The following is a 27,316-nucleotide window of genomic DNA, read 5'->3' as shown; positions in this document are numbered from 1 at the left end:
ATACGAGGTTTGGCTTTCTCATCCTTACATAGTAAAAGGTACAAAATGAGAAATGAATTTGATGAGAGCAGCTAAAACTAAACTCAGGAACTAAAAGTCATGTTTGAGCACCCTGAAGGTTAAAGAAATTCAGCTAATAATGTGACGGCTTCCACACACAGAAACAGTTCTGTTCTTTATCGTATTGTTGCATTGACTGCGATGTTGACTGGATGTTGGAACAGTTGAACAGTTGTCTCACAAAGCAGCAGCGATCTGGTGATTCTGGGAGTTTTAGAGGCAGGAACTAATTTTGTACTTTGGTTCCTGGCTTCTTGTACTTTCTTATACTTGTACTCTTGTACTTTTGTACCAAGTTTCCTGGGGTCCTGCAACTGTTCCTGTATTCAAAAAGGTCTGTTAACATTTTGACTATGAGCTTTGGTTCGTTGGTTGGTTTGTGTATTTTGTGTAAATTTATACATTTGATAAAACTGAGGCATTTCTGTTCCGTGATGGAAGTCAAAAATGCTTCTAAGAACACTTTCTATGTGGACGAGCCTTTAGTTGAAACACCAACTGTAGCAGTTAAATGTCTTGTCTTCGACCAAACATCAGAAAGCCACATGCTTCTCAGAACTATGTTGTGTTGTGTGTTGTGCTTCTGAGTTTCTCAAAAGGTTTCTCATTTCCTACAAAAGTTCATGTGGTCAAGAACATCCATTGATGTTCTGGTTGTGAGTTTCGGTCACTGCTGCGGACCATTTGGTTCTTTATAACGTGGAGGAAAATGTTTTGGCTGTTGGTTTTGGTTCTTGTCATGTTTGTGTATTTTGTGTTTCCAAAGCATCTGTAGAACTATGTTGATTAAGTCAATTAGACCAATAATGAACTAAAAAGCAACAGCTTATATAACTTACTGGGAATCCACATTAAAAGAGAGACGTTGACAGCACATAAACACTATTTAAGACTCCAACTCCAACACTGTCCAATTGGAGAGTGTGAAAGGAAACGTAGGGGGTCCCGGGGTGATGTGTGTCTCACGTCTGTGTCTTGGACTCAGTGTGGTTTAATATGTTTGATAAAACTGAAGCGTTTCTGTTCCATGAATCAGGTGATGGATGTCAAAAACGCTTCTAAGAACACTTTCTAAGTAGATTGGCAGTTAAAAGGTTTGATTTTGACCAAACATCAGAAAGCGCTACACTAGAGATGTCAATGGTTCGTCTAACCACCGAGAATATTTTTGACTGGTTACATCTGTTGGTCTATAGGTTAATTTACATACTAGGTACTGAACTCGTTACTTCACATTAGATCAGTTGGTGCAAACTTTTAGTACCATGTGTCTCCCACCCAATGAAATCAATGAAATTTTATATGCAAATAAAACAATTTGCTTAAAATAAAATAAAAACCCTGAGTGGTGAAAAGGCTGCTCCTTTAAAGACATTTATACATATTGTTTCTAAACTAAGAAGCACCCATTTTAGCCCTGGAGTGGTTGAGATGTGTAATTTTACCAACAAAGTTAAACAAAATTAACTTCACATTTAAAGTATTGTTCTATTGTGACAACATATCACATGATTTCCTATGTATCTCCTTAGTATGCCAAAAGAAAGTACCACAAAGCTTATAATCTGATATCAGTGCTGAACACTAGAAAGATCTGAAAGTGTAGGTTCACGTCAAAAAGTATTAATGTATGTATCAAATACATGACTTACACACTCTCATCTATATGCACGACATACAAAATATAGCCTACAAAGCTGACATGTTAACACTTGTTATTCTAGTTACTTTTAGTATTTAAAAAGTCTTAATTTTAGTTACTTTAAGCTTATTTCTCATATACAGCTCATCTTAAAAACGAACAGGAATGAAGAAATTATCACAAGCAAGCAGCCAGACCTCCTGCACACTCATTCACAAATCACACAAGATCAACAGGTGACTGAACAACCAATTAAACTCAATTAAGTCAATCAATTGAATCAGGTTCTCTCCATGTGAGTCCACACAGCTCACTGTAACTCTTCAACAGGCAAACCTACAGCACATAATATGATCTTGTTGTGAAGGAGATAAATTCACACAACAGCCACAGAGACATTTAACCATCGGAGATGAAATTAGTGACCAAAGAGACAGAGAGAGAGAAGCTGTATCTTTATGTATCTGTATCTTTATCTTTATCTTTAGCTGTATGTTGATCCTGTTGTCAAACAAGTTGAACACAGCTTTGGACGATGTGGATCTTTGCAAACGGAAATGATGTCCGTGTTTATTTGCATATGGAGAGGGGAAGTGAGATCACAAGTGGTCACTCAGGAAGCACGTGAAGACGCATGTCAATGTCAGGTGTAAACAGGGCCTCTGACTCATGATATCTGACGTCTTCTTCTGTTTGTCATAGAGATGACGTATCCATGTCATAACGTCCACTTGTGGCTGTTGGTCATCTTGTTTGTTAGTTAACAGAACTTTGTGGCTGCTGGTTAACCAGTCTGATATCATTAGCAACAATGACAAACAAGCTAACTCTCTTGGTTGTTACATTTAAATTATGTTGTTAACTTTCTATTGTTGTTGAGAGGAGTTCACTTCAGAGCAGCAGCCGTGGATCGAGCCCGATGCCCGAGGCTGCATCAGCAGAGCAGAGCTCTCCATCCATTCCCCAGCAGCGTCCTGCTGTCCTGCACCCCCCAGTCCAGATCCATTCTCCTTTTAACTTAACAACAGTCCTTCAGGGCTGCTACAACAAGCTAACTGCTGCGTTGCAAGTAGCTATCTGATGTGTGTAAAAGTAGGTGTCAATTTGCACGTTATAATTTATTCTGTATGAAAGATAAAATTTGGAAACTGTCATTGGACCAACGTGATGTCAATATTGTATTCTGGTTGTTGATTGGTTATGGAGGATGTCCTCCATTGGAGTGTCATTTTACATGTTTTGGTCAATCACAGATTAGCATGAAAAAAATGAATTACATTAAATTGATATAAGAGATCCCACTCTGAGGATGACAGCAGGAGCCCGTCCTCCTCTGCCCACTGATAGGAGCACCAACCCGCAGATACAAAGAGACATGATGCTTCCATTTTACCAACCTGCACGGTGGCTAGCAGCTAGTTAGCATGGCTAGCATTATTAGCATAGCTGTGCCGTGCTGTGCGTAGCCCATTTAACAGCACCATGCTGGGCAGGTGACAGGTGTGTTTACAGTGTTTGTGTGCTTCATGATGCAGATATAAAGTCTCACAGGCTTAGCCTGTTAGCCTAGCCTGCTAATCCTACGGTCTATCTGTAATAACAATGTAGGTGTTACTTTGTTATTAGGCCATCACCTAGTTGGCCTGCCAAATGACTGAGACCAATATGCTGCCAGTCAGTGTGGTAGAGGGCGAGGGATTTGAAAGAGCTAGTTCAGTATCTCGAGCTCGAGTATGTTATGCCATCGAGAGCTACTGTGACTAAACGTATTGAAAACACTTTGAGGAGAAAAACAATGAGCTAAAAGTCAAGCTAACCAGGGCAGACAAGCTAGCTCTGACCACCGACTGCTGGGCAGCTCTCACAAACGAAAGCTACAACAACACTTTTCTTAAAAATTAACCAGTTAGTTACTGGTTAATCGGTGTCAGTCTGTCGAAAGCAAAATTAATAGAAACTGATATCCCTACGCTCCACGCTTCTCAGAACTAAATCTAAACCTCAGCTCCTCTGGATGAAGCACAGGTGATGTTTCTGAGTTCCTCTAAAGGTTTCTCAGTTCCTAGAAAAGTTCTTGTCACAGCTGCGGACCATTTGCTTCTTTATAATGTTCTGAGAAACCGGTCTTTCACCTTTCACAGCATATGACACAAACATGTGTCTTTCATGGGAGTTAATGGCTTTGAAAACACACTGCAGAAACACAAAAAAGGAAATGAATCCAAAGCAAACGCTGAGAGGTGGATTGTCAGCGCTCAGGAGGATTTTTAAGCTCCGCGATAAAAGCTATAGAGCTGCTCAGGTTTCATACGGCGCCTTTACTGCACAAAGGTTGTGGATAATAAGCAGGAAGCTGGTTCCAGCCTGCAGGACTGATGTCAGAGCACAGAGCCACAGCGCTGCCTCGTCCGTCAAACAGCAGCTCGTGTTGTCTCAGGAAAGGTCAGGCCTGCTGCTCCAACACTGAACAAACAGTACAACACTGTGTGGGGCTTTTCAGCTGCACGCACACACAGGAACACACACATACATTACCTGCACACAAGCGGACACACAAAAACACCAAATACGGGTTCAGACATCTCACGTAGTCACACACACACACACACACATATATGCACACACACACACACACACAAATGTAATGCATGCGAGGCAGGCGGTGCAGCGCTGGGACACCTGTTGTTGGGTTGGAGCAGAGCGGTGTTGAGGTGTTGACACAGCCGCTACAGGCTGTTTGTTGCAGAGTTACTTAACACCGAGCTGAAAATCACAGTTTCACTCTCCTCTTCTGACTTAAAGTTTGTTAAAAGTCTGTAACCGCATGCATGATGTCAGACTGTACCGACCACAACGGAACACACACCACCAGTCAAAAGTTGTCAGAAACACACTTATTTTTCCAGAAATTTAAACAGTTCAAGTCCAGTGAACAACTTTAAATGGCACAAAGGTAAAGCAGTAAAACAGAGGTTTAAAAAACCCTGAAAAACAGAGTTATAAAAAAGATTTTCTGCAGCAATGGAAGTAAATGAAGCCTTTAAAGTTGATGCAATCCATTCCTACAGGTGTCCCAATGTTAACTCTGTCTGTGTAAAAGCATGGAGGAGGAAGCGTGAGGTTCTTTTGCTGGATCCAGAGTTGGTGACTTGCACACTGACCAAAAGGGCGACCACAGCATCCTGCAGTAGGGATTCATCCTACAGCGACTTAATGACCCAAAACAAACCTCCAAGGTGTCAGAAATACCTTCGAAGAAAAGAACAAGACGGTCGGCTGCAAATCATGGAACCAGCACAGACATCCAGCTGGACTGGGATGAACTGGACAGAAGGCAACCTGATAGTGTAACACATTTGTGCAAACTTCCCATATTGTTTCCCAACAATATTTGATTTCCATTGTAGAAAGAATGTGTGTTTGACTGTTATATCTGCAAAAAGTGGCAACTTTGATGATTAAATTTTGTTTGCATGATTTCTTTTTTGTATCTCTAATTGTTTATTGGTTCTATGTTTGAATTTCAGAGTCATTGACACATTAAACTATGTTAATTTCAATAAAACTAGAAAAATTGACCAGTAGTGTATATCTGCAGCAAGTCAGCTGCTAAGATACTCAGAAACTAATCTCAACGTCACACATCCAGAGTTTCTCTTGCACACTCCGTGTTTTGATACAGAACTTTGAGTTTTTCCATATCTGTGCAAAAATTGCAATTATGGCAGATTTAACCATAACTGTAGAAAACACAATGTGAACATGAACATGTGCACCACAACACCACAATCCTCTAAATGTTTCATTATAATAATATGGAGAGGAAACAATCTTGCACACTGTCCATCACTTGTACTCTCTCTCTCTATATTACTCTATATTTTCCTTATTGTCAACAAATCTCATGTTTGGATCCAAACCAACAGTGAACTGATCTACTAACAAGTATTGTCTGTGTATCAAAGCCTGATATATCTTATTCCTTATTCCTGTAGATTTCCATTTAAATACCTGCAGTCCTTCATGGGAATATGTTTCATTCTGAAGAAATTCATGAATCCGCAGCAAAAATCAATCAGTTGTGTCGAGACATCCTGCTAATCGGGACGGCAAAGAGACGAGACCCAACAGAGAACTGAATGTTTAACTTAAGATTAAGCAGCAGAAACAGAAATAAAGCCGACCAAGTGTTTTCTATGTGAGCACACAGTGGTGACGTCATTATGCAGGCACTCATCGGGATACAACGCTGTCACATTTATCAGCATCGACTCAGAACTAAAATCCAGAAAAGAAGCAAAACACTTCTTTTTTTTTTTTGTTTTACTTGTGGTGTTAAATTGACCGTTTCAGCCAATAGAATCACAGGATGGAAGGACGCACTGAGATGAACAACAACAATCTTCATCAGCCTCCTTCAGACTGAAACAGCTTCACCGGAAGTTGTTGAGCAAAATGCATCATCGCTGACATAACATCCCATCATCCCACCGTCTGATTTACTTCCTTTACCTTCCTATCTTTCCTCACCCACCTCCCCTCTTTCATTCCTTCCTTCTTCTAGTCCTTCCTTCCTTCCTTCCTCTCCTTGCCACCCATCATGCCTCCTACCTACAGTAACCGCCTCGTAGAGCCTCTGCAAGTGAAAAGGTCAGAGGTCGTGATGTAATGCAATGAACTGTGGGTGGTTTTCAAATAATTCATTAAAATTTCATCAAGTTATTAAAGACCTAAACTCACTTCATGCATATTTTTATTTATATAAAAAAACTGATGCACAGGTTTAGTTTGACTTGAATGTTTTTTACCATAATGACTCGAATATAAGAGACACTGATTATATCTTCTTCTCATCTTATTTCTTATCTTATGTTCGAGCCGATATGAACGCAGAGCGTGTGTTAAGACATGTGAGGAATATGAAAATGTTTGAAATTAAATAAATAAATAAATAAGATCATTCCTCTCATTGTCATTTTACAAGGTTTTATCATGTTTCTGATCAGCTGATATATAAAACTGATCAGACTCCACGCGTGAGTCATCAGTACTGGTCGAGTCGTTATGTGTTTCTGCTGCTGCATGACGGTGAAGGATTCATCCAGAAGGTGGAAGGTCAAAGGTCAACAGGCGACTCCAACGAGCACAGTTTCAGGTTTAACTGATCACTTCCTCTATATCTGTCTCTCAACATCTTCACAATGAGGAGGTGGTGGAAAAACGTCCATCACTGTTTCCCAAAAGCCCAAAATGCAACATGGAATATTTTGTTTTGACCCAAAAAAATAATCCACAACTTAAAGATATTCAGTTTACTATCATAAAGGACTAAAGAAACTAGAAAATAATCACATTTAAGAAGCTGAATCAAGAGAATTTTGGCGTTTTCTCTTAAAAAAAAAGACTCAAAACGATCATTCAGTTATCAAAATAGTTACAGTTTCATTTTCTGTCAGTTGATTAATCAACTAATGGTTGCAGCTCTAAAGACAAATAATAAATATTTCTACATGAACAGTCTCTGCACAGCATGACCTCATATGATGGACCTATAAAAAAAAAAAAACACGTCCACAACAAAAAATGTATGAAATTAACACAAAACAGTACTTTTCTGTGTTTAAACACACATTCTAACCCCCGATAATAACATTATAGGAATACTAGAGATTTCATAGGTGATAATAATGCATCCTGCTGATCACCAGACAAACACTCTCCAATGCTGTGCAGGATTATATGAATATTATATAAATGTAATATGAAGCATATGCAATATAGAGTAATTACAGCACTATAAAGTCACTTTAAAACCTCTATAATATAACAGCAAGTACAACCAACATTATGCATATTATAGGAACGATGAAGGTGCGATAAAAAATATCTTTAAGCACTTTTTTTTTGGAAATGTAACAGCAGTTTCACGGTGATATTACGTCAAATATCAGTCCGTAAAGGTTTGTACTGACGCACTGTTAGTCGCAGTGGAGATATTATCGGAAAATTACATTTCTGGAGGTAAACAAGCCAAAATATGACAACCAGCAGCTCAATCAGCCCCAAATGTATCTCCCACCCCTTTACATAAACAGAGCCGGTTAATTAATGGAAAGTGGTGGCACGGCTCGGCTCGGCTCGGCTCGGCACAGCTGATAAGGAGCCGGGGTTGCATAGGAACAAGAGGAAACGGGGTCTCTGGAGGGCGAAAGTGGCTCATAACAGGGATGAAGAGGAGGGATGAAGAGCCGGCTGAAACTGACTTTAAACTGCGTGTTTTCAGGACCGATCTGAGGCTGCGTCATCCAAAAAAAATAACAATCAATATATCAAAAAATTGTTAATGACACGGAGAGTTCAATCAGGTGACAGCAGAGTCTTTTAAAAGAAATCAACTCTGGAAATGTGTTGGTTTTAGTCAACATTTAGGGAATCTGTGCGCAGAAATACGCATTTTAAATTTGGTTTTATCCCCCAAAAATTCATCCAAACATGTCTGAGTGTGGAGTGAAACTGATGAAAGTTTTCTTATGGATATTTTCACAAAGGAAATCAATTTTAAAAATGAAATATTCTCCGTGACAGAAGTGATTTTGCTCAGTGTCGCAGGTGTTTTGTCTTGTCAGGATCAACTGGCTCTAAAAGGTCAGAGTTCACCCCCCTCCCCATTAAGAAACATGATAATTCTCTAACAAAGAAAAAAAAAAAGTACTCACATGTGAAACTCCTGCGTTAAAAACTGCGGGTTTTAAATCTCGCTTTCTGTCACACCATCACCGGTCCGCCGCGTCCCGCTCACAGCTGCCAAATCCCATCCGGAGAGGAGGCGCAAAGTGGCCGATCCATGAGCGAAAAAACTCCGCGCAGCGCCAAGAAACAACAAAAAAAAAAGTGTTTGGAGTAAAAAATATCTCAATGTGAAGGAGCAAGAAGAGGAGGAAGAGGAGAAAGGAGAGGATGAAGGCTGTTTTTTTTTTGTTTGTTTGTTTTAAATCCACGCAAGGTGATGATGATGATGATGAAATGAATGAGAAGAGGCAGGAGCGCAGAAGTGTCCCTCCAGCAGCGTCAGAGGAGCGGACTGTCGCGCTTCAGTCCAGCCGGGGAGGGGAAAGTGCGCACCGGGGCTGCTTCACTCCGTCTGCTCCGCTTCCTCCGGCATCTTCCCAACTTCAGCCGCTTTAATCCTCCAGGAGCGGCTTCAGCTTCCTTTAATTCCGAAAAAACACACTCCTCCAGCTCAGGGAAAATGGATTTTTTTAAAATTTCTTCTCATCCTTTTCAGGTGTGATAATTAACAAGAATAAACCTCCACAGTGAAAGTCCCCTCCTGCAGCTCCAGCTGTTGCTTTTGCTTTTGCTTTTTTTTTCTTTTTTTGGAGAAATTATTTGAAGGTGGAAAAGTGTGAAGTTTTGCCGTCAGACCGGAGTGTTGTGCTGCGTTTCGGTGCGTCGGTAGGTCGGTAGGCTGGTAGGGCTGACCGGTCCGACTCCCATCATCCCCGCTGCTTGATCGCCCCCTGGACGCGGATGGAGAGAGAGAGAGAGGAGGGAGAGAGAGAGGAGGGAGAGAGAGGAGGGAGAGAGAAGAGAGAGGAGAGAAGAGAGAGAGAGAGAGAGAGAGGATGGGGAGTATCGCGAGGTTACGCCCGAAGTCCCGTTTGTCTCGCACTGAAGTGACCGAGGACACGCGCACACACGCACGTGCACGCGACCATGGGGAGAAAAAAGGGAACACACACACGCAAAAGCCCAGAGTAACAAGAACATACAGACACATGAAGATGAAGAGACTTACAGCAGTTCTACAGGAGGATATACTGGCTAAACATTTTAAACATGTTATTGTCCATATATGATTATTTTTGTCTTTCTATAGTTGTGAGGACATCATGCATCCCTCAACCCCTAAAACCAAGTCTGAACACCAACACACACACACACACACACACACACACACACACACACACACACACACACACACACACATTTTTAATGTATTGATCACCTTTACTTCACATTAAATCAGTTTCTCTGCTTCCAGACTGTTCACATTTGTTTTAAACATGTTAATATCTTGGGACCATGTTGGAAATACGTGTTTTCTCTTTAATGTGTTTAAAGTCCAGTTAAGTGAAATCTTTATGCTCCATCATATTTTAAACTGTGTTCTTCCAACTTGGTCTCAACAGAAGCTCCATAAATAAAACTGTTTTTCCCAGTTTAGTGTAGAAGAGCTGAACTCAACCTCATCTAACACCAGTGATATGAACCACTGACTGTATATGAATATATAATTATATACAGTCAATGATATGAACTGTTGGACCTCATTGATGCTCTCATAGCTGAATGGGAGGAAATCCCTGCAGCCAGCTGCCAACATCTGGTGAACTACCTGAAACCAGCACATGTAGGTTTGATCTTTTTACCACATAGTGTTCAATATTTTGTTGATAACACTGAATGAAGAGACGTGATTTTCTGTGCTCGCTGCTGAAATACAGAGTTGAAGTGGTGTTGACATATAAATACTATTATGTATCCAGTTAATTAACTCACTTTTTGACAGTTTTGAATCTATTTCTATGTACACTGACTTTGCACTTACTTCGATCTTATTATGATTATATTTAGGTGTGTATTGATTGGTTAGTGTTGTGGATTATACTTTTTAAAATGTGTTTATTATTACTATTTTTGTATATTTATGGTGAATTATTGTGATTTCTCCCTTGTTCACATCAGCGTTTGGCACTAAATGATCATTTATATTATTGTCTATTGATGAATATGTGGGAAACTTTATTGATGGATTTTCTCCTCCTATTAGATTGTTGGCTGATTTTATTGTAAGTGTTTGTTTCCCTGCAGTTTATACAGACTTGTGAAGCCTGAACACATTGTCAGTCTACAGGTGAGCAAAGACCGCTCTTTCCTTTAAATACAAATACTGACAGAAGCTGAAATAGCAGTTAAAATGGAAACGCTGAGAAAAGTTTCAGTTTGAGTGAAAACATTGAAAGAAGTATCACAGAGTTGATCCTGAACACAGTAAAAATGACACGCAGAAGAAGAAACAGGGTGTTAAATTCCCCAAATAACGAGAAAACTAAGTTGTGAAGACTGTTTAACATCTCCGGATGACGTCATGATTAAGTTTCCTAAAGTTAATATAGCAGAAAAACATAAACTTCTATCTGAAAGATGTTCAATAATTTAGACATAATGTCTGAGGATAATAAAGTGGAAATCTATATACACTTTTCTCCATTTGAAAACACATTTTACATGAAATGCATGTAAAAACATACAGTTTGACTACAGCAGCATCTTCTTCTGTTGTCTGTTTTTCAGTCTGCTGTCCTCCTCCCACCATGATCAATTATTTCCCATCATGCCGCTGTGTCCAGTCCATACTGTGAGATGTACAAGAGTCTCCCCCTTGTGTTCGATATCGGTTATTTTAATAATTGTGGCAATAAAAGAACAGTAACTTCTCTTTATCGGAGTGTGTTGTCATAATTATTACCGCGCCGTCTGTTTTCTGTAGATTTAAACTCGTTAAACAGTTTTCTGTTTGCACTTAATGAAAAATAATCTACATACCAGACTCGGTTTTGTTTTTATTCAATATATGAAACTATTCACACATTAATGAGCTTTTATGAGGAATCTCTCAGCTGACGGGATGTTTGTGTGTGTGTGTGTGTGTGTGTGTGTGTGTGTGTGTGTGTGTGTGTGTGTGTGTGTGTGTGTGTGTGTGTGTGAAGGGGTTAATGCATGGTTCATGGCTGGTATGTGACACATGATCTTTATTAGTGAACTGTGTGTGTGTGTGTTTGGCTTGTGTGCTTGTGTGTAAAAGACAAGTGTGTGTGTGTGTGCTCATTAAAACACACACACATACGCACACACACAGCTGTCAGTCTGGCTGTGAAGCCTCAATCCACCATCTAAACCCAACAATCAGCAGTAAACCCAAGATCACTAACATGTTTCTAACAGTTCTGCTCTGAAAGCCTCACGTTCTCCTCTCTGTTTACTAAAGACGTGTTTCCTGATCGTCTGCTTTCAGTCATTAATCATGTCCTTCCTCAACCAATCAAACTTGATATGTTTGGCACCTTTCTTTGTACAGGTTAGTGAAAGTTAAAGATGACTGACAAGCTGATAAGAATAAATTTAAACAGTAAAACAATTTGAGACGAATGCACACTAGAAAAAAAGTTAAACTAGAATTAAGAAAAAAATGACAATGTAATAATAATAAATAAAATAAGAATTAGATAAAGCAGATAAAGACAGTGATGGGAGGAAAAGTAACACTTTAACTGATGAGGAAACTCTGAAAGCTCTGATATATAAACTCAGGAATTTAAAAGATGTTGAACATCATCAGTTTTGGACAAGTTCAACATCAATATCATCTGTCAGAGGAGGAGCAGGAGATTCAAACAGAACAAGACTAAACCCTCCTGTTGTCTTCCTGTCGACCATGCAACCTTTGTCCTCCCGGGTCAATTTTGACTCGGGGAGAACAAAAGTCCACAGATGCTATAAATTTTAATAAAACACCTAAAATTCAATGAAAGTAGTGAGTAGTTCCTTGCAAAGTGTGTGATATGAAACCATCCATGTGATTTTCAGGCAATTAGATGAAAGAAATCCATATTTCTGATATAAAAACATTTGAAATATTTGACCCGATGACAACAGGAGGGTTAAATACAAACTAAACTGACGAGGGGACGAGGTGCAGGTGGAACAGGAGAACAGGAACGGAGCTGATTGGCTGAGGAAGACACCGGGAGCAGGACAGGTGTGGAGGGAAAACCCAGAGCAGCAGAAAACACAATCCTCATCATAATCGACCGACATACATAAACCTGAAAGAATATACATGAAGACGACCTGCAAACTCTCTTATACAATAATCTCATGATGACGCAGCTCCTCAGACATACAAACAGATGTCAAATTCTTCAGTCACATTTCACAACCAGAGCGAAAGCAAACTTCAGTGTCCTGTATAAAAGCCTCCTCCCACTCAGCCCAGTATAACAAACAGGGAAGAAGTCTGGTGGATGATGGTACCTGTGACTGTGACAGGATCACCAAAGTTCTTGTATGAATCTGCAGACGGTTTGAAGTTGACTTAGACGAGATACGTTTGTACCTGAAGTTTATTTATAGCAACTTGTAGAAATTGTCATGTTTCTGTAAAACAGAGCAGTACAGTTATATTTCTAACAGGTAAATCCAAACAATTACCTGCATTCCCAACACTTTTGTACCAAATCCTACAAAAAGTGCCACATTTTTCACATTATATCTACAGCTGCGATGATTAATCACTCAGTCAATCAACAGAAAATTAATCAGCAACTATTTTCATCATCGATTAATCATTTTAGTCACTTTTCAAACATAAATTCTCTGGTTTTAGCTTCTCAAATTTGAAGATCAACTTATTTTACGTGTCATATATCACAGTAAACTGAATAACTTTGGGTTTTGGACACTCAGTCAGACAAAACAGGATGTAGGAGCCAAAATATGTTGTTATTTCTGTTTAAATATTGACCTGGGCGTTACATATTGCGTCACTTACGTTGCTTGACACATGGGTGTGGTTTCCTATTATTTAACCTGTTCACTCAGGTGGTGGTGGGAGTTTTGTGGAGTTGGTGGAGCTCTGTCACCATCATCTGTTTATCACTTTATTTTCAGTTTGCATTTCTTTGTATATTTTTTGTGCAACAGCTGCTTGTTAGACTCTTTCATTTTTGTTTATTTTTTAAATAAAACATCAGTAAAATATCATCTGGACTTCAGGATGGTTTTGTACGGACGTGTCACATATAGGAGCCTACTCAACCTCTTAGCGGACTTTTTTGAAAAGTAGTCGCTACACAGGACATTTGAGTTGTTGGAAATTATAACATATTTTTCACTATTTTCTGATAACTCGTAGTCTAAATGATGAATCGAGAAAATAATCTGTAGATTTATTGATAATGAAAATAAAATTGTTAGTTGCAGCCGTAAATATATCTATGAATTCCTGTTGTGGTTACTTATTAAGCTGTTTTGGGCCATAAATGTTTCTTATATATTATTTCTGGTAAAGTTAGATTTACTCACTTTAATGTAAACAAAACAAAACAAAACAAAACATAAGTGTTCATGCATATAGAACATGAAAACTTAAAGTCTTCCTCAACTCAAAAACATCTTCTTCTTCTTCTTTTTCTTCTTCTTCTTCTTCTTCTTCTTCTTCTTCTTCCTCTTCTTCTTCTTCTTCTTCTTCTTCTTCTCTGTGCAGTTTGTTTTCATTCATCTGCTGAACTCACCTTAAATCTCAGTTTAACAGGTGAACCTATGAGCAGGATTTGTGACATCACAGCTAGTCTGGAGCCAATCAGGGGGCCGGTATGCAACTTACACCAATTATTATTCAAAGCAGAGTATTTAAAACATGTTTAAAAGCTTTCTTCATACTTTTCATACAATAAAATACAGGCTTCAGGCAGGCTGGTTTGTAGTCAGATGTCAGGAGATCAAAGTGCAGCTGTGATGAATTCACCTTTTTGAAGTTCATATGAAACTTCTGCGGGAGGTCGTTCCATTTATATATTTCAATCAAACTTTAATTTGAACAAAATATTATTAAAAAAATGTAATCCTGTGAGTCCTGAGGATCTTCGAGTGTCGTTATATCACCTCTGAAGACACATTTTATAGTCATGCTTTCGTATAATGTGCTTTGACCCTGTTTTAATGTGTCCCCCTCATGTGTCCCCGGGTTAAATTTAGCTGAGGTTTACATAAGGTTTAGACCTTCTCATAAACTGAAAGGTCACGGGTTCGATCCTACAGCTGCTGCTGAACCTCTGTTAGTGACACTTTATTAGTTTATTGAACACTGGGAGGCTATATTTCATGTTTTTGACACATTTTCTACTGGTATACTGAATAACTTTGCTTTTCTCTGGTGCTTTATATCAGGTGTTGTCTGCAGTGTGTAGTTTATTGTGCTTGTTCTTCCTCTCGTTCTCTTCCTCCCGGCTGCATAAAAACTGAAAAATCAATCAAATAAACTGAGAAATTGAGTTTTCTTGCAGGAGGAAGTCGAAGAATTCAGATATTTTATTCACAGGGTTAAACATCGGTGATACTGTACAAATTCAGCCTGATAGATGAATAAATGTTCATGTCAGACTGGGATGTTCTGTTAAATGTTGTACTACAGCGCCCTCCGTCAGTTTCAGGATGTAACTGCAATCATTTCTCTCTACATCATTTTAAATCTCTCATGTCTAAAATATGATTTTTCTACATTTCTACACTTTTCTTACAGGTTTCCTATAAATATCTCAGTTTCAGTGGTGCAAGACTGATCTTTATTTCACATCGCCATGGTTACCAAACAGGTTTCATGTAGGTTTCAGAGTCTGAAAGTGTCTGTAAAACAGCCTTGAAATCAATTTATTTCATATTTAATTAGGAAGTTTTGAAATATTTTCCCTGAGAGGATGATACGTGATAGTAGATCAAAAACATGTAGTTATACATGTCTCATTGAACCAGTTTCAACTTTATTTTAAGTTTTCTTTTTAAGTTGTGTTTTGCAGATGTGAGACACCTGTGCATTCACCCGTCTTTATTTATCTGTAGATGTCTGTCTGCTTCCAATTTTGTCTTTCACTGTCTTTCAATATAAGGCCTGCAGGCAAATGTATGTATGAAGCAAACTTTACTACAAGGAACTCAATGTGCTTTACATTGAAATGTATGTACACACACACACATAGTTCGTAACTAATTTATGAGGCTTTTGAAAGTGTAAACAGTTATGACTGATCTCATCATCACCAGAGTCCCCAAAGTCACCATCTCATAGATTTCAGGACAGGTGAGGATGGGAAACTGCCTCCTGAAATAACCAAATGTGAGAGTATAAATGTCTTGGCACTACAGTCTCTACAAACCTGATGTAGGAAAGCACAACCGTAAAAGTTTTACACACCTGTTGTAAGAAAATGTGTAAAGTTTCTCTGTCAGTTTGATGTCCTGACTGATGCTGAAACAAATATATTTTTAGTTAAATTTGAGACTGTATTATAATTTACTGGCCGCTCCGTCCCATCGCTCTCCAGTTTATAAAGTTCGGTTTCACCAAAAGGATCTGAATGTTGTTAGAGATGATTCTCACCCAGCAGCAGACGTCTGTTTTCAATCTGAGCGTTTTAAAAGAAGTACATCACCTGAGATTATTCAACTCTTGAATGATAAAGTTTTGACACATTTTTTTTAGTTGGTTGTCTTTTTAAATATTTATGATTTGCATATTTTTTTCTTCTCTGGTCTTTCTGTACACACAACATCTATTTTATGTCCATCCTGGGAGAGGAAACCTCCTCTGTTGCTCTTTCTGAGGTTTCCTCCATTTTTCCCTGTTAAAGAGTTTTTAGGGTTTTTTTTTCTTATTTAAATCAAGAGTCTGAGGGCAGAGGATGTTGTATTGCTGTACAGATTGTAAAGCCCACTGAGGCAAATTTGTCATTTGTGATATTGGACTATAGTAATAAAAACTGACTTGACTTGACTTGAATATGTTTAGGTTATTTAACCTCTGAATTGCAGAGGTACCACACTTAATATCTTTCCAGCTTATCTTTTGCTTTATGGTACTCTGTGTATTTTAAAATGTTCTTATGATTATGGTTTTATTATTAGTATGTTGTCAACTCAACTCAAATCTGGATCTTAGGTCCATTTAGAAAACCTCTAAATAATTTAACTTTAATTTCTGTTTTCTGATATCTAGTAGAGATAATAGATATATGCAGGTGGAAAAGGATACATGCAAACTTAAGTATAATATTCAATATGTCCAATATGGGATTTAAATACCGAGCATGCACTTAATATTAAAATACAGTAGGGGGAGCTTCTCACTTTACACATCATCCGTCTGATAAAAGATGGTGATGATGATGATTAATTCTATAATGGTGACCCGGAGGATGATGGTAATAATGACTGTATGTAGTACATGAAGAAGGAGCTACATAGGCTATGTAATAATTTTGATAAAGGCTTTATCCTTACCTTAACAATTGATGGGAGAAAGTGTTTTTGTGCACTGCGATGTCATTGTTCTTAACTTTTAATTATGCACTATGTTGTTGTTGTCATTTCCATTAAAACCTCCTCTATTAGGCATGACATATAGTAATAAAGTATTTTTAAATTATAATACTGATCTCGGTTTATGTCACGTATGCTCTCTCCGCCCCAGATGTTTAAAACTCCTTTTCCTTGTCTGCCACGTTTTTGCTGCTTTCCAAGGAGAGTTACGACGCTGGGAAGCTGCACCGCGACGTGATTGGTCCAAAATGATAAGAGCCCGCCTTAGATCCCGCCTACGAGCTAGTTCCCTGGCTCTGATTGGCGGAAGGTGTAATCAATCACCGTTACCATGGACTTTGGCTTTACTGGTATCCAAGTAAAAGACGTGATTTTTGGGGGGTGAACTCGGAGCTTCATCAATGAGAGCGGAGCGCAGAAACCGACCAGGAACGTTGATTTAGTTCATGTTTTTTCACACATTTACAGCTAATTTAGCTTGTTAGTTGGTCGCTTCTTAACAGACGAACCCGCACTGGTGAATTTACGAAGCGATGGCCCAGAGAAAAAATCCCAAAACCCACTCCAAAAAAGGTCAGTACCCTTTTCCTGCTACATTGGACGCGCCTGCATGTCCTCTGTACATATTCCCAATTCATATCCTGCAGTTTAAAGTTGTTTGTCCTGTCGGTAAATATGCACATACGGTAGAATAACACGGGAGATGCTGGCAGGAATCGTTAGAATACATTGTTCAATACGGCTATAGCATACTGACACAAGATGCAACACACTCCACCTTTCACGGTTGTTTCGCCCCGCGGTTCCCACAGTCCTTCCCCGGGCAGAGGAGCCTCCCGCCGGGCGTGAAGGAGCAGCGTGAACCCGCAGTAAAACTCAACATTTTATTCAAGTTAACCCAGTTTTACGAATATAACCTACGCCGAACTGAGTAGTGGTTTATAAAGCTTCGTGCAAATGTCACAATTCGTGTTTTCTTTGGTGTTTACTTTGCTATTAAACAAGAGTTTATAAAACTGTAAGAGATTTGAATAGAGTCTGGTTTGACGTTCTCGCGATACAAGAAAACGGGGCTGGTTTAGTCATTTTTTTGCTTGCTAGCTGTCAGAATATACTGAATTTAGAGGACTTCAGCTATCAAACTGACTATTTATGTGTTAAGTTTAAATCAAGTGATGCTCTGTGTGACCGCTAGCTTACTGGTCCAGTGGTGGCATGTAAGTGGCCCAGTAAATGACGCTAAGCTACCTCAGCTACCATAGGTCATATAGCCTGCTAACAGCAGCTAACAAGCTATTAACTTTTCAACAGACACTCAGCAGTTCATGTTCTGTGATTATTTGCATGTTTTTAAACCGAAGGGTCAAGGATGAACTCATGTAAACCCACTTTACTGCCCTTGTTTACACATTTATAAGCCTCACATAAAGCTTTCAGGTTATTAAACATTCATAACTTGGTCATTTAGATGGATGGATGGATGGACATGGATGGACCCCCAGTGGTCCTTGAGGGGGCTCCATCCAAAAATAATGCTCATGGGGTTCATACACATCTTAAAGCAAAACTCCTCTCAGATGGGGAACCCTGGGACAAAATCTGATCAAATGGGGGTCTGTGGTCTATTTTGTGTCAGTCTAGGGGTCCTTGATGCTTTAGGTGATAGCCTGCTAACAGAAGCTAACCTACTATTAACATTTCAACAGACACTCAGCAGTTCATGGTTGATGATCTTCGTTATTTGTATGTTTTTAAAATGCAGAGTTGGGGATGAAATCGAGAACAAACTGATGTAAACCCACTTTACTGACCCTGTTTATTTTAAGCCTCATATAAAGCTTTCAGGTTATTCCACATTCATTACATGGTCATATCATGATAATTGATCAGTATAATGAAAAACTATATATATTTCTGTTATTGTAAGTGTGTTTTTTGTGGTCTTTAGTGAGTTCAGTGAACTTATCATACTTCATTTCTGTGACACTCTGAGATGTGCTGTGATATTAGCACCAAAATCTTATTATCGCATCTATTTAATCTTCTTATTCATCACTTGATTCCTTTCACTCATGATCAGCAGAGTTCCTTCCTCTTCTCAGTCTCTCGATTACTGTTATTCCCAACTATGTTAGCATTAATTACCACTAACATTAGTGCTTTGCATTTAGATGGCTGAATGTAAACACAGCTTTGTGTGTGTCAAGACAGAAACTCACAACACGAGATAGAAATGAACCTCTATTCTGACCTACTTTCTGTACGTATGGGAATGCAAATACAACAGCCAGCTTGTGTCCTGCCAACACAAAGCCAGGTTGTACAAACTTATAGTGACTAAAAGTGAAACTTATGTTGTAACTGGCCTCAAAAAAGGGTATTTTTCACCCACTGCTCTTATTTGCTCGTTAGCAACAACACATGCAACAACTGTTACAGCAGGAACAAGGTGCAGCAAAGAATACCATGCAAAATAACCAGTGTTCTGCCTGCAAACACCACGCGCTGTCATGTGCAGATTTTAATAGAGTCAGACGGTGATTCACACATAATCATCATCAGTGACTTTAAGGCTGAATGGTGCCTGAAGTATTAGTCCTCATTTCTTGGGTTAGATTTTCTTCTCTTTCCTGATTAAATGAATCATTTCACCTATTTCATACTGTATGAACATGTTAGATTGTGTTATGGAAATGTTTGTAGACTTAAGAAGTTTGGCTGCTTTTATTGAATAAAGGGTTTTGTAGAAATAGGTATTACTAGTAAAGTATTCTGAGGCATTCTCTTCACTTTCTTGTGAAAATTACTCGTGTCCACATAGCATTTCTAGGTTGTTTCTGTGTTTCTCTTCTTATTCGTCCTCTTTTCAGTTGACAAACCACAAAACTGCATCACAGCCAACATCTGGTAAAGAGTGGGACAGTTGGATGAGAGGAAGTTGTCTTTTTAACTTTGACTGGGCAGCTACAGGCAGTCTGTTACTCTGCTGAGTGTCAGTCTGTTCAGTTCAGACCCTCACTGTGTTTTAAAGCAGCTCAATTCACAATATTCACATTTACATATTTTCCTGTTTCTGTTGTCAGTCAACGGAACAAGCAGGAAACAGTGATTTAATTACGGCTCATAAATAAGACACGTTAACCAGCTGAAAAAAAAATCATTATGTCATGGTTCTGACATTTAAAATGATAAGTTAGAGGCGTCTAAAGGTTTTCTTTTCAACAAGGGCTACAACTAACAATTATTCTCAATATTGATTTCAAAATTAATCATTTTCTTGAGTAATTGTTTAGTCTACCAGTTGTCAGAACTCTTGTTTGTCCAACCAAAATAATCAGTTTAATATCATATATTCCAAAAAAGCATCAAATCCTCATATTTGAGAAGCTGAAACCAGCAAATATTTGGCACATTTACTTTAGAAAATAACAAATTTATGAAAAAAGTTGACAATTAATTTTCTGTTTAGCGATTAATTGACTAATCATTGCAGATCTATTCAACTTTATTAGGGTTGCAACTAACAATTATTTTCATTATGGATTAATCTGTTGATTATTTTCTTGAGTAATTGATTAGTTGTTTGGTCTATAAAATATCAGAAAATGGTGAAAAATATCAATCATTGTTTCCCAAAGCCCAAGATGACGTCCTCAGATGTCTTCTAGTGTCCCAACCAATAGTCCACAACCCAAAGATATTCAGCTTACTATTATAGACGACTAAAGAAACCCGAAAATAGTCACATTTGAGAAACTGGAACCAGAACTTGAATTTTTCTTTTCTAAAAAGAATGACCCTAGTTAGGGATGTCAATGGTTAACTGTTAATCGGTTAACCGCCACAAATATTTTGGACTGGTTACGCATGTCTGTCTATAGGTTAATTTGCATACACACTACGCTAACAGCAAGATAATTACGTGTTCACAACATCAGTTGTTCTTTTTGAATGAATAAAGTACTGGTGCAAAACCAGCTCCTCCACAGAGTGATGCATTATGGGTTGTTTGTAGCCTTAATGTTGCTAGTTTAGCGAGTGCCTTAAAGTCTCTTTATAGTGAGCGTGTTAGAGTCAGTCAGCACTAAAAGTGTTTGGTTAGTCCAGTTTAACTTGCAGGAGTTTCTGAAGGATCGTGTAGCGTGTTTTTCTGCCACGGAGGAAATAAATTCATGATGAGTGAAGACGAGTCCAAAGCTCTACTGCAGAAACGGAATATGTCAAGCTGCCAAATACCACTGTCACATATGATAAGGAGGGGGGGGGGGGGGTCGTCTTATTATCAGGGTCGCCTTATATTTGGACTAGTACAGTACTAGCACCATGCTGCACCACATTAAGAACAAGCACCCGGCTGCCATGTCTGAGGATGGCTCGCAGTCACCGCCAAAGATCACGCTGCTGCTAGCCGGGGGAGAAAGCACTGGTCTGAGGCCATCACCTGGTTGGTGTGTTGCATGATTGAGACTGATATGCTGCCGATCAGTGTGACATTGAGTAAGTGTGATATAGAGATTGAAAGAGCTAGTTTGGTACCTCGAACCCGAGTACATCATGCAGTCGAGAGCTACTGTGACTAAACACCTTGAGGAGAAGAAGGATTAGCTAAAAAACAAGCTAGCCAGGGCAGACAAGCTAGCTCTGACCACCGACTGCTGAGCACAAACAAAAGCTACATCACAACTTAAAAACGACCTGGTTAGTTGACAGTTAATGGGTGTCAGCAACCGAAACTTGACATCCCTGCTCCAAATGATTAATGGATTATGAAAATAGTTGGCAGCTAATTGATTAATTGACTAATCGTTGCAGCTCTAAACTTAACTGCCGCACGGCCCCGACCTTCACTGGGCAGCTGATGTCATCATTTTACAAATGTTTAATTTTACCCCGTACACAATGAAACACAGAGCTGGTGTTTTAATATTTATACACTCTGAAGACCTTCAGCATGAAACAGAGACAATAAGATGCAATTACAAATTTAACCGGCGTAGTGTGGACGTAACATAGTCTGCTGTAGCCCAGTTAAGAGTGTGTGTGTGTGTGTGTGTGTGTGTGTGTGTGTGAACAAACAAGTGTCAAGGTTATTTAGTGGGCTATTCTGTCCTCTCTGGCATCTGACACACACATATATACACACACACACACAAACCCTGGGTTTGTCAGCTCTAATAATAGTGTGGATCAGGTTCTGGATGACCAGTAGACTGCAGCCCATTAGTGTCTAACACTGTGCTGCTGGGAGGAAGAGGAGGAGGAGGAGGAGCGCTCTCTCTCTCTCTTTGTCCTGATTAGCTCATTTGCTTTCTGACATTCTCCTAGATCGCTGCTTTTCTTCTTGGATGATCAATAATTTGTTCTTTCGGATTGTTTTTATCTCTTTTCATTACCTCATTGATTTTTTACTGGTGCTTTTGAAGCTGCTATTTTGTATAGTTTTCTTGAGGCACTTTGTAATATTTTTGAAAAGTTTTATATCGAAATAGAGTTGTCATTTCCTGAGTTTACCTCTTTTTTCATTCTGTTTTTTGGCTTTATCTTTTACTTGAACATCACCAGCACTAAACTTCATATTTTAAGCAAACATTTGTATTTATTTTAATGGTGGTTTAGTGTGTAACCTACTGGTATCACTGGTCAGGAGTATTTATCCGCAGTTTTCCCAATCTGAGACCTGAGACAACCCATGCAGCGCTACCGCCACTATGGCACGTCCTACCCACCCTCCTCCTCCTCCGCCTCCTCAGTTCCTGTAGAGGAGGTCCGTGCCGAGGAGGAGGAGGAGGAGGATGAAGAGGAGGTGGAGGTGGTGTACGTTGAAGAGGAGGTGTATGAGGAGGAGGAGGAGCCGCTGATAGAGGAGGAGGTGTTCCAGGAGACAGGTAGGACTGGTGTACGAATGGGGTTTGACCTGGTTTGATTCAGTTATGGTTTGGTTCTTATCTGGCCTGGTTTGGCTCGGTTAGGAGGCGTTACACAGGAGGAGGTCCCACCGACGCAGGAGGAGGTGACACCTGCTGTCTCGGAGACAGGTAGGAAAGGTGTTTGAGCTCGGTTTGGCATGGATGAGTGGGAGGGCTCAGCGATACATGGCTTCGTTTTTAACCCAGATTAACTTGATTTTCTGAAGTTTTCATTGGCCTGGATTTGTTTTGTTGGTTTGGTTTGACCTGGTTCAGTGTGCAGCATGTTTTTATTGCAAACTCCACACATCGCTGTTTTCATTGGATGAAGACTGTTTTTACTGTAAAAGCACTGCAGTAAAGTCTTTTATTTATTGTGAAGTAGCTGTAGAAAGTCTTGCATGAGAATGGATCCAGTGATACTCCCGGTTTGGCACGGTTTGACTTGGCTGAGTAACAATCTGATACCAAAGCTCTTTTTCCCCTGAAATTCTTTGGACTTCTTCATGTGGAACTGATCAACATCATTCTTCTAAAGCCTCTTTTTGACCAAAACGTTCCAGGAACTCTGGAACCAGGAACTAAACCAGGAAGTCCCTTTTGTCTTAAGAACTGTTATTAAATTGAATTGAAGAAGGACTGTCAGCCCTGCAATCCGCAGGGACGGAGCTTTGTAGAGATGGTAGCAGTAGCACGGCGTTCCATTGGAAGAGGAAGAAGAAGAAACGCAACAACGACAATGGCGGAGTTCTTGATGCGAGTGTTGTTCTTTTTATTGTCTACTTTGACAGCTTGTTCAGAGTTAAACGTTGCTATCACCCACCTTTCTCTGCTCAAACTGTTGGAATCTGCTGCAATAAACTAAATGTCAGGAAGATGCTGCGGAAACAGAAAATATACCATTTCTTCTTCGCTGGTTTTTGTGTGGCTGACTTGCTCATCTGTCCTCTGCACATGCCCAGTAGGAGGAGAATGACCAGTTTTGGTATTTTAATATAGACGGAGATATTTGCAGAAACAAGCTGAAACTTCTGCAGTGGACGCAGGTCGTTTTTGTTCAAAAACAGCATTTTAGAATTTTGCCGGCTTAATGTAGACGTCTCAACATCCTTTTTAGGCTCGTCCAAACTTTGACTGTGGTCTAAGTTACAATGCATCAACGTACTATGAGGCCCACACCATCACGTTCAACCTGTCTAGCACTAGTATAAATGTAGCAACTAATGATTATTTTCAGTATCAATTATTCTGTGGATTATTTCCTTGAATAATTGATTGGTTGTTTGGCCTTTTGGAATGGGAATCTAAGCGGTTACTTTCTCACCTGGAAAAATATTAAAACTTAATAAAGCGACATATTAACAGAAAGGAGATAATGATGAAGATGATGTACGCATTAACTCAGTCATTAGTATTTACTATGAGATGTGTTCAGAGTGTGTGTTTGTAAATTTCCATCACTGTGTACCAATCAGTTTGCAGTGATGCATTTATTGATCAGACAGCTAGAAATAAACAACAGTAACTAATCCAATGATTAAAAGAATAATGAAAACTGATTGTGGCCAAACATCCAGGGTGGTTTCAGTTTCAGATTATAAGTGAAGGAAACAACCAGCAGAACTTCCATGATGGACCAGAGTGAGTCAATGAAGTGATGAAAGTTACTGAAACAAAGTTGATAAACTATATTTATTATGTAGAATGAAAAAAAAAAGAACTTCAGTTTGGGACGATGGTTGTTGAGCCTTTGACAGTAGAATTCAGGACGGTTGTGGGACACTGAGGAAACAAGTTCATTTTGAACCCTGCTGTCATGGAAGACTGAAAAATTAAAGAAGCTGGAAGAATTTTAGCCTTTTTTTCCTTAAAACAAACAGAAAATCAATCACAATGAACCCCGAGTTAAATAAAAGCTTCCAAACATGTTGATACGGGTGTTTAACAGCCTTGATAACGTCTTTGATGAAGTTAGTTGCATCACTAATGTTCGACAGTAAAGAACCTTTATTGCTTTTAGAAACACTAACACATTAACCACACAGAGACTCTCAGAGCAGTCTGATGGTTTCTATAAAGGACCAGACTATTTCTGGTTTCTATCTTGAGCATTAAGGCCATTAATTAGACTTGATTGTAAGCAGACAGCTGTTGTAATGAGCTGCAGCCATTTCAGTCTTCAGTAGTGGACGAGCAGCTGTTGTCACTCTCTGTCTGTCTGTCAGGGTCATATTGACTCTATTCCTGTGTCAGTCCGCCCTCTGCAGCGGCAGCAGCAGCCATATTGTCTCCTCTCTGGCCTTCTGCTGGACTTCTTTAAGACTATATCCAATGTTCCTGTGTGACCTTTTTTAAAATATCTTTGTAGCACTTTTTTTAAAGCAAAAATACCAAATATTTGATGTTTCAGCTTCTCAGATGCAGCTCAGTAAGGAAACACTGTCCACAAGGAAAAACTCTGTCAGTGTTGATATGTGCACCTGTTATCTGTTGTGTCAAGTTCCTCCATGTCTGCGTTGACACACTTCCTGTGTTTAGTCAGATTTCAGAATTACTCACCTCAGTGTCTCTAACCATGTGATGTGGCCCATGCTAACAGAAAACCTCAAACCCGATCCCAGTCAACAGTTAAACCAGTATATCAGGTGGCTGTAAATGACCATAGCGACCGTGCTTAAAGCTCCATTGCTGATTAAATAACCTAACGGTGGTTTCATTAGTCTGTCACTCTGTATTATTGTATTAATGACCCTGTTTTCACTGTGATTGACGTCCGCAGAGGCGAAGACAACACCTGTGGAAAGCAAGAATGGAAAGAGGACGGATGGCGGAGGTGGGGGAGGAGGAGGAGGAGGAGGAGGAGGAGATGCAGGAGGAGGTCCTAAATATTCCATGTTTACCTGGTTCGTGGTCCTGGCTCTGCTGGGAGTCTGGAGCTCCGTGGCTGTGGTCTACTTCGACATCGTGGACTACGACAGCGTCATCGGTAAGTAAGACTGTCAGGTTATTAAGGTGCAGGAATGATGTGCAGGAGATCAATTAAATCAGAGGTCATCAGTAGGTCACACTGATCCTTAAATGTCAGGTGATCAGATGTTGACAGAGTCTGCCTTCAAAACAGTCACATGTCTCTGCTCCAGAGAGTTAACGTCATGTTTTTCAACTAATCAGTTAATCGACTAATCATTACAGTTTTAATGTTTACCAAAAAAATGTAATTGAAGATTCTGATGCTTCTGAAATGATAACAGTCACGTAAAACATTTGTTAAGAAAATGTTGTCAAAAGCGCTTAAATTCAGAGCTGCAACAATTAGTCAAAAATGAATCAGCAACTATTTTGAAAAACTCTCTCGAGCAGAGAAATGTGAGTGTTTTTGAATCTGGTAAAATCTGATTTCAGTCATTATTCAAATCAATGAAAACAATCATTAGTTGTGCACAGAGCTTCAATATTTAATACGATGAAATTACATCAAATATAACAAACAAATATTCATTAAATGTGACGAACTAGTAAGTTTCATGTTTTCAGGATATAAACTGCAGCAATAAAACTATCAGCAGTGTGTTGTCACATTTGGCTGGCCTAGTTTTGGTTCCCACACAAACTCACACTCACACACACACTCACACACACACACACGCACACACACACACACACACACACACACAATCAGATGCTGCGCTGAAAGTTTCAAAATGTTTTTTTTTTCATACAGGAACTTTGTCTCTGTCTTCATGTGGTTATGACAGTCATGCAGGACTTTCACAACCTGTTTCTCTCAGACAAACACACACACACAAACATACACATACACACACATACACACACACACACACACAGAGAGGTGACTCTACCGCACTACGTGTCAGAAGACACATTTATCTCGTCTCCTTCATATCTTCCATCTCACGTTATGGCAGTTTGTCTCACACATCAGTCAGATGGAAACAATAGATGAGAGATACTGAAGTCAAGTTGTGAACAGTTTATGAATGACTGCCTGTGGAAGAGTCAATATAAAGTTAAAGATGTGTCGTATCAGGCTGGATTCTGGGTTTATGATGGCAGGAAAAACACAGCAGAGTTAATAATTTGTTAAGTTAAACTTTGCTTCTGTGCTTCTTCTCTTTGCTTCTGTGTATTTGAAGTCTCTCAGGGCTGCATGATGTGGAAAAATACACAAAGTAGTAAAACTAAGGTGTAAGTAAAAACATTAAATTCATGAATCATTAGCTCTGACCCGTGTGTGCAAATCCTTGCAAATTTGCATAACTTGAGATTAAAACTGAAACACTTAAAGCTTAAAGCTCCTCAGATGTGAGGATCTGTTGCTTTTCACAGGATTTTAGATTGTTGGTTGGACCAAAAACATACTGACAAAGTGATTAATTAAGAAAATAATTGACAGATTAATTGCTGATAGTTTGTTGCAGCCTCAGTTTAGATCATATCTGAATGTGTGAATGTTTTATGAATGAGGCCCAGTTAGACTCTGAATATGAACAGTCTGTGTCGCTGAAATCCAAATCATTTCCTCCAAATGATC

General features: G+C 39.2%; 2 protein-coding genes and 1 long non-coding RNA gene across 11 annotated transcripts in view; 2 read left to right on the top strand and 1 right to left on the bottom strand.

Annotated features, from left to right (window-relative positions):
• The window catches only part of LOC122972222 (sodium channel protein type 4 subunit alpha-like), a 245,265-nt gene extending 235,745 nt beyond the window's left edge, over positions 1–9,520 (bottom strand). Inside the window, exon 1 of the mRNA XM_044339139.1 lies at positions 8,419–9,520. The gene's annotated coding sequence lies outside the window, so the exon portion shown is untranslated. The remainder of the gene's footprint in view (positions 1–8,418) is intronic.
• On the top strand, positions 2,499–5,172 carry LOC122972311. Its single transcript, XR_006399719.1, has 2 exons — positions 2,499–3,202; positions 4,771–5,172. It is a non-coding gene; the product is annotated as an uncharacterized LOC122972311 (long non-coding RNA).
• A 7,687-nt stretch (positions 9,521–17,207) lies between the features above and the next one.
• unm_hu7910 (un-named hu7910) overlaps positions 17,208–27,316 on the top strand; it is a 57,124-nt gene continuing 47,015 nt past the window's right edge. For 5 of the 9 annotated variants that reach the window (XM_044339196.1, XM_044339197.1, XM_044339198.1 and 2 more), the window contains exons 1-3: positions 22,078–22,743; positions 22,828–22,893; positions 25,544–25,750. In XM_044339196.1, the coding sequence (XP_044195131.1) occupies positions 22,548–22,743; positions 22,828–22,893; positions 25,544–25,750 (469 nt within the window). In that variant the 5' untranslated portion in view covers positions 22,078–22,547. Of the gene's footprint in view, positions 17,432–22,077; positions 22,744–22,827; positions 22,894–25,543; positions 25,751–27,316 lie in introns of those variants that run through there. The other 4 variants (XM_044339195.1, XM_044339199.1, XM_044339201.1 and 1 more) reach the window with 4 other exon arrangements.

The sequence above is a fragment of the Thunnus albacares genome, chromosome 21 (genome assembly GCF_914725855.1).
Source record: "Thunnus albacares chromosome 21, fThuAlb1.1, whole genome shotgun sequence".
Taxonomy (NCBI): Eukaryota; Metazoa; Chordata; class Actinopteri; order Scombriformes; family Scombridae; genus Thunnus; species Thunnus albacares.
This window is presented reverse-complemented; position numbering and strand designations above follow the sequence as displayed.